General features: G+C 41.8%; 1 protein-coding gene across 1 annotated transcript in view; it reads left to right on the top strand.

The window, feature by feature from the left end:
• The window catches only part of LOC311131892 (zinc finger transcription factor Trps1-like), a gene marked incomplete at its 5' end in the record, with an annotated part of 34,377 nt that overhangs the window by 12,543 nt on the left and 9,435 nt on the right, over nucleotides 1-12,399 (top strand). The window contains one exon of the mRNA XM_084165009.1: nucleotides 7,790-7,912. Within this exon, the coding sequence (XP_084021135.1) occupies nucleotides 7,790-7,912 (123 nt within the window). The remainder of the gene's footprint in view (nucleotides 1-7,789; nucleotides 7,913-12,399) is intronic.

Here is a 12,399-nt window from a genome sequence, read left to right as displayed (position 1 = left end):
CCTGTTGTGATTGAAACAAACTACTGACTTCATCTTCAAACACATTCTTAGCCATGTAAAACGATGTAAACTCATTGAAATCGACTCAGAATGAGAGAGAGACACTAGAGTATCTTTTCAAGTTGTTTTATTCGATCAGACACTACTTTTGGTAACAAAAACAACAAAGGTAAGACACAGTTTGTTGTTGTGATAAAAGAAAATTGAAGTTTGTTATTGACATTCTTTGATTAATAGTTTAGTGAGTGTTGGTCATAGAGGAACACGGCTATCACTGTTGGAATCTGTGAGGTAGCAGCTTTCGAATGGTGTATCGTTTGTGTAAATAGGTTGAGAAAAATAAGTTATCTGTCTACAAATATACGGGCATGCACGGTTTCAAAATACAGTACTGGTTTTGCTATATGCTTATATATTTGCTTGGAGTCTGAATATTATTTCATTTGGGCAACAACAGTTTAGCTAGATTCACAGTTGAGACGCTTCTCGTTCCAGTAGTGTATAACATTTAGGTATTCACACATGTCTAAAAACCGTACTACGTCATTGTTTGAGATTGCGGGGGAGTACCCCGGATATGGGGAACCTCGGGCTGAAGAGGTTAAATCAATTTAAACTCATGATGAAGTGGTGGGCAATGGGTGGAAAGTCCTCGCCTACTCCCCTCACCTGGCCCGATAAATATATACATGTAATTACGGTCCCAGGTCTAATTATCCAGCATTCGCCTCACCGGGTGGATGGAAAGTGTGGGAGGCGTCTCTAAGCACGCCGACTGAACAGAAGGCATTAATAATCAATCACAGACAAACAGAATTCACATGCAACAACTACAGTACCTAGCGATAGTGCATAACACTGTCAGAGTCATTTATCACAGGCCTCTGGACTAATAACATGGCCCGTTCATGCTTATTGCTCTAGGTTCTTCTATTTAGTTTCTTGCAATTCGCTGTGCAGTACAGGTAATATCATACTTTGGAACTAAGATAATCCAGGTATTCAGCAGTAGCAGCACCACCAACAGCAGTAGCAGAAGCACCAGTAGCAGCACCAGCAGCAGTAGCAGCATCACCAGCAGCAGCACCACCAGCAGCAGTAGCAGAAGCACTAGTAGCAGCACCAGCAGCAGCAGTAGCAGCAGCAGCAGCAGCACCACCAGCAGAAGTAGCAGAAGCACTAGCAGCAGCACCAGCAGCAGCAGTAGCAGCACCACCAGCAGCAGCACCACCAGCAGAAGTAGCAGAAGCACTAGCAGCAGCACCACCAGCAGCAGTAGCAGCACCACCAGCAGCAGCACCACCAGCAGCAGCACCACCAGCAGCAGTAGCAGCAGCAGCAGAATCTGTACAGCGTGAAGTATAAATGCATGGTAGCTCGCAGGGCGGCTGACAGATCCCAGATAGCAGGATCCGTGTGAGGACCAGATACAGTGATGAACTGAGGCAGGTCAGTGGAGAAACAAGGACCACTTTCGTGGTAGCTCGCTCCCTGGCAAAAAACAATACATCACCGCCGTCGCAGGGCAGAGCCGCCCCACAGCCTGTGGCAGGAGAGAGAAAAATCGTCCTTCTGCACTTAAGGAAAAACAAAGACAATCAGAGCTTTCTCTTTCTGTCTTTTTCCTATTCCTTCTCTCTGTCCTAAGAGCTGCCTTAGTCAGCCAGGCTGCTGCTGTTTTTTTATTAATGTATTTTATTTTAAAGAATAACATGCGAAACATGGCAAGGCTAGGTATGCCTTCGTTTTTACAGATGGCAGAGCAGAGCTAGCTGATAATTGAAAAGGAAGTCTGGGACTGTGAGCCATTTGACAAGGGTGGACTATTTCTGTTGCTTTTCCTGTGTAATTGACACTTGAACTTACTGGAGAGAGACCCCCCGGACACACACACACACACGCACACACATACATGCATCCTCGCACACACACCACACACACACGCTTCCTCGCACATGCACGTGCACACACACACATTCCCAAAATCCCCACCAGTCCCAGCCACCTACCAACACAACTACCAATAATGACATGCTATACACAGACATGTCTTGATTGGGCCTGATTAGTGAAAGTGCAGTAGTAAACTGCTAGGAACATGTGCTCATATGGTACATGGTATGGACAGCTGGAACCTCAAATTAAGCAGAACAAGTATTTGTTCAACATACACTAGCTATCAGATGCATATTTTTCCTGGTGTATTTTTGTATTTTATTACGGATCCCCATTAGTTCCTGCCAAGGCAGCAGCTACTCTTCCTGGGTTCCAAACAAGATTTAGGCAATTACATAGAAAATAAAACAGTACATCACACAACACATTATTACACACTACTCTACCGCGACATACACTACATGACCAAAAGTATGTTGCTCCTAGACGTTTACACTTCATAATAACAGCACTTACAGTTGACTGGGGCAGCTCTAGCAGGGCAGAAAGCTGACGAACTGACTTGTTGGAAAGGTGGCATCCTATGACGGTGCCATGTTGAAAGTCACTGAGCTCTTCAGTAACGCCATTCTACTGACAATGTTTGTCTATGCAGATTGCATGGCTGCATGCTCGATGTTTTACACCAGTCAGCAATGGGTGTGGCTGAAATAGCTGAATCTAGTAATTTGAAGGGGTATCCACATAATTTTGTAATAAAGTATGTGGATGAGTATTCAGACCCTTTACTTTTTCCAAATTTTGTTACGTTGGGGCCTTATTCTAAAATGAATTCAATAAAACATTTCCTCATCAATCTACACACAATACCCCATAATGACAAAGTGAAAACAGTTTTATTTTTATTGCAAATATATTAAAAATAAAAAACGGAAATACCTTATTTACATAAGTATTCAGACTCTACTATGAGACTCGAAATTGAGCTCAGGTGCATCCTGTTTCCATTGATCATCCTTGAGATGTTTCTACAACTTGGTTGGAGTCCACCTGTGGTAAATTCAATTGATTGGACATGATTTGGAAAGCCACACACATGTCTATATAAGGTCCCACAGTTGACAGTGCATGACAGAGCAAAAACCAAGCCATGAGGTTGAAGGAATTGTCTATAGAGCTCTGAGACAGGATTGTGTCGAGGCACAGATCTGGGGAAGGGTACCAAAACATTTCTGTAGCATTGAAGGTCCCCAAGAACACAGTAAAATGCACATGACAGCCCGCTTGGAGTTTGCCTAAAGGACTCTCAGACCATGAGAAACAAGATTCTCTGGTCGGATGAAACCAAGATTGAACTCTTTAGCCTGAATGCCAAGCGTCACGTCTGGAGGAAACCTGGCACCATCCCTACGGTGAAGCATGGTGGTGGCAGCATCATGCTGTGGGTATGTTTTTCAGCGGCAGGGACTGGGAGACTAGTCAGGATCGAGGGAAATATGACCAGAGCAAAGTAAAGAGAGATCCTTGATGAAAACCTGCTCCAGAGTGCTCAGGACCTCAGACTGGGGCGAAGGTTCACCTTCCAACATGAAATGACCGTAAGCACACAGCCAAGACAATGCAGGAGTGGCTTCAGGACAAGTCTCTGAATGTTCTTGAGTGGCACAGCCAGAGCCCGGACTTGAACCCGATCGAACATCTCTGGAGATACCTGAAAATGGCTGTGCAGTGACGCTCCCCATCCAACCTGACAGAGCTTGAGAGGATCTGCAAAGAAGAATGGGAGAAACTCCCCAAATACAGATGTGCCAAGCTTGTAGCATTTTACCCAAGAAGACTCAAGGCTGTAATCGCTGCCAAAGGGGCTTCAACAAAGTACTGAGGAAAGGGTCTGGATACTTACGTAAATGTGATATTTTACTGTGTTTTTATTTAATAAATTGTTTGTTTGTTTTTACAGAAAACTGTTTTTGCATTGTCATTATGGGGTATTGTGGGTAGATTGATGAAGGAAAAAAATGATTTAATCAATTTTAGAATAAGGCTGTAACGTAACAAAATGTGGAATAAGTCAAGGGGTCTGAATACTTTCCGAATGCACTGTATAGTGTATCTACAATACAAAATCCATAATACAGCAATATAACAATATTACAACGTACATGTATGTAGAGTGTGTGTGTTAGCATGTTTAGTGTTCTTCAGATATATTAGCATTTATGTTTTATGTCAATATGTAGTAGTGTTAGAGGTCTATAAGATGACACATTTGTTGTAGTTTCTGTTGCTATCATTTATGTATGAAGTGAGTCTCTGTTTGACTGAGTAGATCTCGTCGCCTGCTCTATTGATTACAGTTCAGCAGACCACTGTTGCAGGTTATTCATTGCAGGTCGAGCCACGCGCCACTTGTTGTAAAATGTCACATCAGATCACCTAGGACCGAGCTCCACCACTGGCTGCTCCACTCACTGAATAAAGGGAGAATATTTCACTTGGAAGAGGAAGACATATTGTCTGATAGCATGTCTCTGAGTGACTTCCAATTTACGGACCACACATTGTATTGTAGTACTTTTTGTCATTTGGCTTTGCTATGTTTTTATATGGTAGCCTAGCTACCAGCCTGGACAAAGTAGGTTGACAATTCACGACAAGTCTTAACTGTTTTTTTGTTTAGTTTTTTTGAGGGGTAGATCATCTTTAATATTGCAGATAGTTTGTGGCTTTCATCAATGTAATTGTCTGCATAATTTCCAATCTCCCATATATATATATTTTTTGTAAATATATTTTCCTTTATTATTTTCCCCTAACCCTACCACCCCTCCCCTAATTGGAGTAAACTAATGGACAACAACACTTAGGCTTCTACTTCCAGCTTATACATATTATATACATTTTACGGACAGTATATTTTACATTAGTTATCTTTTGTTTGTTTTTAGTCCCATCCTTCAGCTACCCTCAACCCCTCCCATCTATCTCTGAAGACCATGCAGTTTTGATTTCTATTTGCCATATATTTTTCAACTGTGCTGTGATGGTTCACAATTATTCTGAACCTTTCTATTCTCATAGTTTCTACATATTGTAAATTAAAGATAAACATTTTTGCTAAGTGTATTATGATATTATTGATGGATTGACTATGACTTTTCAAATCACCCAGCAGTGCTATTTGCAGAGTTAGCTTTAGGTAAATGATGCAATTCTTCAGCCATTCCTGAACCTGCAACCAAAAACAAGCTACATGTGGACAGTACCAAAACAAATGATCTAATGATTCTGTGTAAAACTCTTCAGTTTTGAATCCGGCTTCGTTTTGTGTATCAGTTCATAAACCATGTGCCAGTCTTAACTGTTGTTTGTTGGTCGAAGCCCAACTTGTCTAAAGACAAGGAGAAGGAGATACATGTTGCGCAAGACAAATAGGACTGCTATCAGCTCGAGCTGTGCTCAACCTGTAAACATTTACACTTTCCAGCTGTTGGAAGTGTCTGTGACTCTAAGCAAAACACGTGTGAGTAATTTGGCCGAGGCAGTCAGGGTTCGGGCATGAGCCTGGAGGGGGGGAAAAAACACAGGATGATGATGGACACCGTGTTTAGCTTGTAACGCTAGAACAGGATAGGAAAGAATAAATCAATCAATCAATCATACCTGTCATTCCTGCCATGTGGCAACCACATAAAAACTATTTGGGATTGGGAATGTGTATGTTCGGGAGGGGAGGGGGGGGGGGGTTGTTTCCCTCTGCATCCAGGTTTCTTCTGTGGTAGTAGCCTAAGAATTGATCCTAACCATAGATTAGCCTATAATTTGTAAGTATTTTTTTTTACGTTTTCTTTAAGTATACCACTAAAATAATCATTCATATTTGAGAGTAATGGTGTTCTGTAGCACAAATTTGCATGGTCTAGCTAGCAACCTGATCGGAATTTGGCTTAACTGGATGAACGTAGATTTTCTACCCATTAATTCTGCATGGTTACAGGGTTATTTCAATGTGGTTACAGGGTTAAAACAGAAACAACTCAAAGGGTTAAGTTTAGGTATTAATTCCAAGTTGTTAAGGTTAGGGCTATGGTGTGGGGAAGGCTTAAAACAAAAATAATTAAAAACAATGCGTTGTTTCCATTAAGTATCATCAAGTGCTCTCCCTGCTTGCTAGAGAATTACGAACTGCCGTGGCGCAGTGGTCGAAGCAGCATGCTTTGGCTCTGAGCCTTGTGAGTTCGAGCCCAGTTCGCTGACGAAGGCATATATCGACGTTCTCAGGACCTTTTCAAATGTCCAAAATTGACATCTCTTTCTTGTGACCAGCTTGCTAGCTAGAGCCTACACTTATTTAATTTGAACAAGTAATCATTTGTAATTGTTAGATAGATATAATTGTTAGATTAAGGATTTACACTTTAATTTTGTAATTCTGATTGATTGTTAATGTTGATTTTATTTTCACACTTAAGAATAATGCATTCTGAAATGTTGAATCTAGAAATAATATGTAATTTTGGTGTTTCAGTTTGAAGGACGGTTTTAAGGGAGACAACATTGAGTTTTACCAGGAGACAGCGTTCTTTTACCCAGCCTGACCTGTGATTGGAGCACAAGCAGCCGTGCAGAGAGCGAATTGTGTTCCGTGCTTGAAAATGGCAGTTGTCAGAGCAACTTTGCACTTGCTGATAGCCCACAAAACATATTTCTCCATCTCATTAAATGATTTCTGTAATGTTGACTCTTTATGGCCACGCCGGGGTACCGTCCATTCCTTTTCACTTATTTTCATTTTCCTTGTATCTATGATTAATGTCTGATGTCAAACTTTAGAGTGAGCAGGCATCAGCAAATGCGAGATCATAATTAGTTTAGCTGACGATGGGCCTCTGATAGCGCTTGCATCTGGATGGAAAATTACCCTATAGGGAACTGGCTACTCACCAGAACTTTTTACTGATACATTGTGAAACACCCGATGAATCAAGTACCCTTTCTCTGCCAAGAAAGCTCTCTGGACTTGGAGCCAAAAAAGTATGTCCGCAGAAAAGCTTTCCATTCTAAATGTATCAGAGGAGAATTAGGAGCATTGTATTTTTCTGGCGAGAAGAGAACATGGCTCCCTACACAAAATGTCTGAAGTTAAATAAATGGCACAGATTCTATAAGGCTGAATGGCTTTTACAGGCCCCCTAATCTAGATAATGCCAATGTAGCCAGCTAGCCACTCTGCGGATAACATGCGAGGCAGGACCGACCGCTGGTTAAGTTTACATGTTGTTCTGCACTTGATAAGGTTGGGCACTCCAATGATTAATTTAGACATTATTGCTTTTCTGTACTTTCCTTATGGGTCAGCGCATTATTATTTATTCTGCTTTTTTAAATCATAAGGTTAAGGAGGGCATTAAAATAAAATACTTGAAATCTAGTAAAGAGAGAATATTAGAAACAGTTTCTAAATTTGAATATTTCTGAAAATGGGCTCAGAATTGCTTCCTAAACAATCAGTGCCACACCCGAAGATTGTAGAATGAAAATTAGGCTCCTATAAAGGTCTCGTCCTCAGCTTGTCATAGTGGTACAGGCGATTAAGGCTGATCTCTGTCTAGTGAAGTGGTCAGGTGTCGTCTCAGACTCAGTGGTATCTTACCGGACTCATTAATCAGTCTAAAGTTAATTAGTGAGAGAATCCGCTGGCTTCTATTCATCACTGCCCAACCTGACCTTCTGATTGGGCAGTGTGTGTGTGTGTGTGTGTGGCTGCCTGCCACACTCATACAATGAACCCAGATGATGATATGATATTTTATCTATTTACCCTCTCCTTTGCACCCATTTTCTCACTGACTGACTGACTGACTCTCTCTCTCTCTTTTGATTTGGCTTTCAGAGACGTCGAGGCTCAGGAGTATTCTGTGCCAACTGTCTGACCACCAAGACCTCGCTGTGGAGGAAGAATGCCAACGGGGGATATGTGTGCAACGCGTGTGGCCTCTATCAGAAGCTCCACTCAGTAAGGCTGGGGGGGTGAGGGGGGAGCTTGGAAAAACACAGGAGTGTGTGTGTCTGTGTGTGTGTCAGGGGGAGGGGAGAAGGGGGCAACCTGCTACACCAGCCCACCCACTAAAATAAAATGGCCGTTAAGTAAATGGTAGCAGGACACTGTAGCCTTTCTAGCCTGTCCACCCACTTCCTCCCCAGGTGACTGGTGCTCCTCTCAGGGCCTGGGGGAGGAGTTAAGGGGTGCCCCCATGCCCTCTCACCCCTAGCCCTGCTAATGGTGATCTGGGAGTAATCCTGCCTCAGCCTAGAATTCCCTAGCTACCCACAGATCCCAAAACACCTGACCCTAAAGTTCACACATGCTCCTCTCACACACATGCAGGCTCACACATCACATATGAATGATAGGTCTACCCCCTCTCTCCATATCCGTTCACACACATTCGCTCAGTCAAAGGCTGTGACCTCACTTTGTGGTGTCACACAGATGCAGAAAGAAACATGATGAGAATTAGGGATGTAACGATTCACCGATATGCATGGTCCCCAACTCAAATGTTTAAGATATGACTGCATCAATCCACGGACCCCAAACCGATCCAAATGTAGCATGCGTCGGTTAAAAAATCGATTCAAACATTACAAATCGCCAATTCACTAAATTGTTTTGCTTAAAGTAGACAATTGATGCGTCCTCTCCTTCAGTGTCGAACTAAGCCTGTAACTGTCTTGACAGTCATTGATCTACAAGTCATTTTGCATGCCAAATAAACCCAGGGAATATCGGTAGCCTAGTCAAAATGCACACTGTGCCCAGCTTTGCGCGTTGACGAACACGAGGTATCATCTTGCACATCTGCATGGCACCTTCAGCATTTCATTTCGATTGTTTATGTTCATACTTTGCCCATGCTGATAGTTCACCAATAGTTTTGGTAGTTTTGCTTTAAACAATCAGTGTATATGGTCGTTTTTAGATATACAGGGTAAAGTTGGTAATTTCATAACGAGGACAGCAAAAGCTTTGGGAGGCGCACTGCATGGCCGAAGCGAGAGGAAAGAAAAGAAGCTCACTAAAAACTTCCAAACGGTCAAAACCATTAGATATTGAGATGGGGCAAAATCCAAAGTTGTGCTATATATTCATTGGCTATGTCATAGCTAATTTGTAAACGATAAATATTGATACATTACTAGCTCAAATGACCAAATCGCCCTCTAGTGGCCTCATGGGGGGAATGTTATTAATATTTTTCATAATTTCATAATGAATAAACATGATAAAAAATATATATTAAAAAATCCAGTGTTTCTATGTCAAACGGTTTTGTTAAATTTCAGTCTTCTGTGATGTATATAAAGTGTAATATTGGGATAAAAACAAATAAATGTATACATTTCAACATTAGGAGCACCTACTCTTTCCATGACATAGACTGACCTGGTGAATCCAGGTGAAAGCTATAATCCCTTATTGATGTCACTTGTTAAATCCACTTCAATCAGTGTAGATAAAGGGGAGGAGACAGGTTAAAGAAGGATTTTTAATCCTTGAGACATGGATTGTTTATGTGTGCCATTTAGAGGGTGAAAGGGCAAGACAAACGATTTAAGTGCATTTGAAAGGGGTATGGTAGTAGGTGTCAGGTGCACTGGTTTGAGTGTGTCAAGAACTGCAATGTTGCTAGGTTTTTCACGCTCAACAGTTTCCCATGTGTATCAAGAATAGTCCACCACCCAAAGGACATCCAGCCAACTTGACGCAACTGTGGGAAGCATTGGAGTCAACATGGGCCAGCATCCCTGTGGAACGCTTTCGACACCTTGTAGAGTCCATGCCACAACGAATTGAGGCTGATCTGAGGGCAAAATGGGGGGTGAAACTCAAAATTAGAAAGGTGATCCTAGAGTTTTGTACACTCAGTGTATATCTGACATGGTACAGGTGTCTTATTTTTTTAAGCCCATAACCATGTGTGTGAAGGTGTATACTTTTGATTCAAAGTAGATTTGTTTAAGACTACCAAGAAACACTCTGTGTGACGCTAATTTAGCCCACTGCAGTAAAAGCTTAATTTGCAAAAAATGGTTAGTGGGTGACGGTGATTTCAGAACCAAAATGGGGGGACAGAAAACACAGGCTACATTGCTCTTCCGTATCCAATAGTGGTGGGATAGTAGATGCCTAGTCTCCCTTATGGCTCTGATCAGGTGCATAGTATCTACACCATAGACATACATCATTTACACACACACACAGTACATGCACCAGGGTTCCCAACTTTGATTTTATTTGGCCCCCCAATTATTATTATTATCATCATGTTTTAATTGTTGGATATAAAAGACTAAACACACCAGAAAATCAGCTTCAAGTGATTAACATTTTGGAAATCCGTTTCAAAGTATTCCCTCGCATAATAGAGAGATATATGTGATCGTATACAAATGTAAACAAGGCTTTAAATGATTATGTTTTAGTCAAATGTTATATCTGTTTGGGCTTCTTGCGGTCAATTTGCAGTCTACAAATTATTTGTAATTATGTTCCGGCCCCCTGACCATCCGCTCACAAAAAAATCGTCCCGCAGCAGAATCTAGTTGATGATCCCTGATATACACCATAGACGTACATCATTCACAAACACACAAACACACACATGGCTCATGAGCTCCATCAGCATCAGATTTTTAATTTAGAATGGAAAATGAATGTTTAAGCAACAAATGTTAGTGCATTGAATCGCATCGAACCAAATCGCATCGATTCGTTCTCTAATCATACCGAATCGCACCGAATCATATCAAACTAAAAGTATCGTTCCTGTATCGTATCGGAGCCCATGTCTCTAGATATGTATCAAATCGTCTTGAAAGGGAAAGATGCAGTTCCCGAATGGGAATGTTATCATTATAATGCTGTAGATATGGGGAGATTGCCATTGTGTAACAGACTTCGACATGTTATCCTGAAATAGGTCAATGTTCTCAATCATTGAGGATTTTACAACTGGATTTAGTTCACAGGCCCTATACCTCTTTCAGAATTAAATGTTGGTTTTGAATACACAAACTGTATATATTTTTTCTCTCTGGCGAGTAAACCACCACGGCTTGGGCTGGAACCTTCCAAGACGTACTTCTCAATGCTCTTTGAAATGAAATAGTGTCTGGGAAAACATATGGGTAGGCAAATGTGACATCATGTGAGGAATTACCCCTCGGAAACAAGGAGGCCTTTGTCTCTGCACGTCACTCAACGTTAACATTTTTATGTTTAATCTCGGTAATTCGGTTACGACTGGGTAAGAGTCCACAGAGTCCGCCAGTCCAGTGTATTCTAGGCCGTGTTGCATGCCTGAAGGCGACTGAACCGGCTGCCTGGGTGGTGGGGGGATCTACACAGGAGGCTCCCTGAGTCGGTGTGGTCGACTCGGCCAGAGAGGGAGAGAGACAGAGCCAGGCTCCAGAGAGCCCTGCTACAAGAGGCCCTTTCACTGGCCAGGCCATCTGGTGGTCTAAACCAGCTCCAGTCCAGCTGACCAGGCCTACTACAGTCAGAGAAAGAGAGAGACAGAGAGAGAGACCGAGAGAAAGAGAGAGAGACAGAGAGAGAGACAGAGAGAGAGAGAGAGAGAGAGAGAGACAGAGAGAGAGAGAGAGAGAGAGAGAGAGAGAGAGACAGAGACAGAGAGAGAGGTGAGGGAAAGAGAGAGAAGGAAAGAGAGAGAGACAGAGTGAGAGAGAGAGACAGAGAGAGACAGAGAGAGACAGAGAGAGAGGGAGAGAGGTGAGGGAAAGAGAGAGAGGGAAAGAGAGAGAGAGTGAGCTTTTCCTAAGATCACACACTCTCCAGACTCTTAAGTTAGATAGAACCTAACTAACATTTTTATTATATTCTACTAAAATGTTTGTTCTATTCTACTGAGCCATTAATTTTATGTTGGTATTCTTATCTTTTATTATTTCTTATTGTTGTTGCATTGTCGAGAAGGAACCTGCAAGTAAGTATTTCATTCCCGTACATACGACTAATAAAACTTGAAACTGAAACTTGAACTGTTTGACTCCCTGTAGGTAGCTTGACCCAGCTGGGGTTTTGTGTTATGAAAGACAGTCTGTCTTTGTGTATCATACAGTGGGGAAAAAAAGTATTTAGTCAGCCACCAATTGTGCAAGTTCTCCCACTTAAAAAGATGAGAGAGGCCTGTAATTTTCATCATAGGTACACGTCAACTATGACAGACAAATTGAGAGAGAAAAAATCCAGAAAATCACATTGTAGGATTTTTAATGAATTTATTTGCAAATTATGGTGGAAAATAAGTATTTGGTCACCTACAAACAAGCAAGATTTCTGGCTCTCACAGACCTGTAACTTCTTCTTTAAGAGGCTCCTCTGTCCTCCACTCATTACCTGTATTAATGGCACCTGTTTGAACTTGTTATCAGTATAAAAGACACCTGTCCACAACCTCAAACAGTCACACTCCAAAC

This window comes from Coregonus lavaretus (genome assembly GCF_964263955.1).
Source record: "Coregonus lavaretus genome assembly, chromosome: 7".
In the NCBI taxonomy this organism is placed as follows: domain Eukaryota; kingdom Metazoa; phylum Chordata; class Actinopteri; order Salmoniformes; family Salmonidae; genus Coregonus; species Coregonus lavaretus.
The sequence above is the reverse complement of the archived record's forward strand: the minus strand, read 5'-3'. Positions and strand labels throughout refer to the sequence as shown.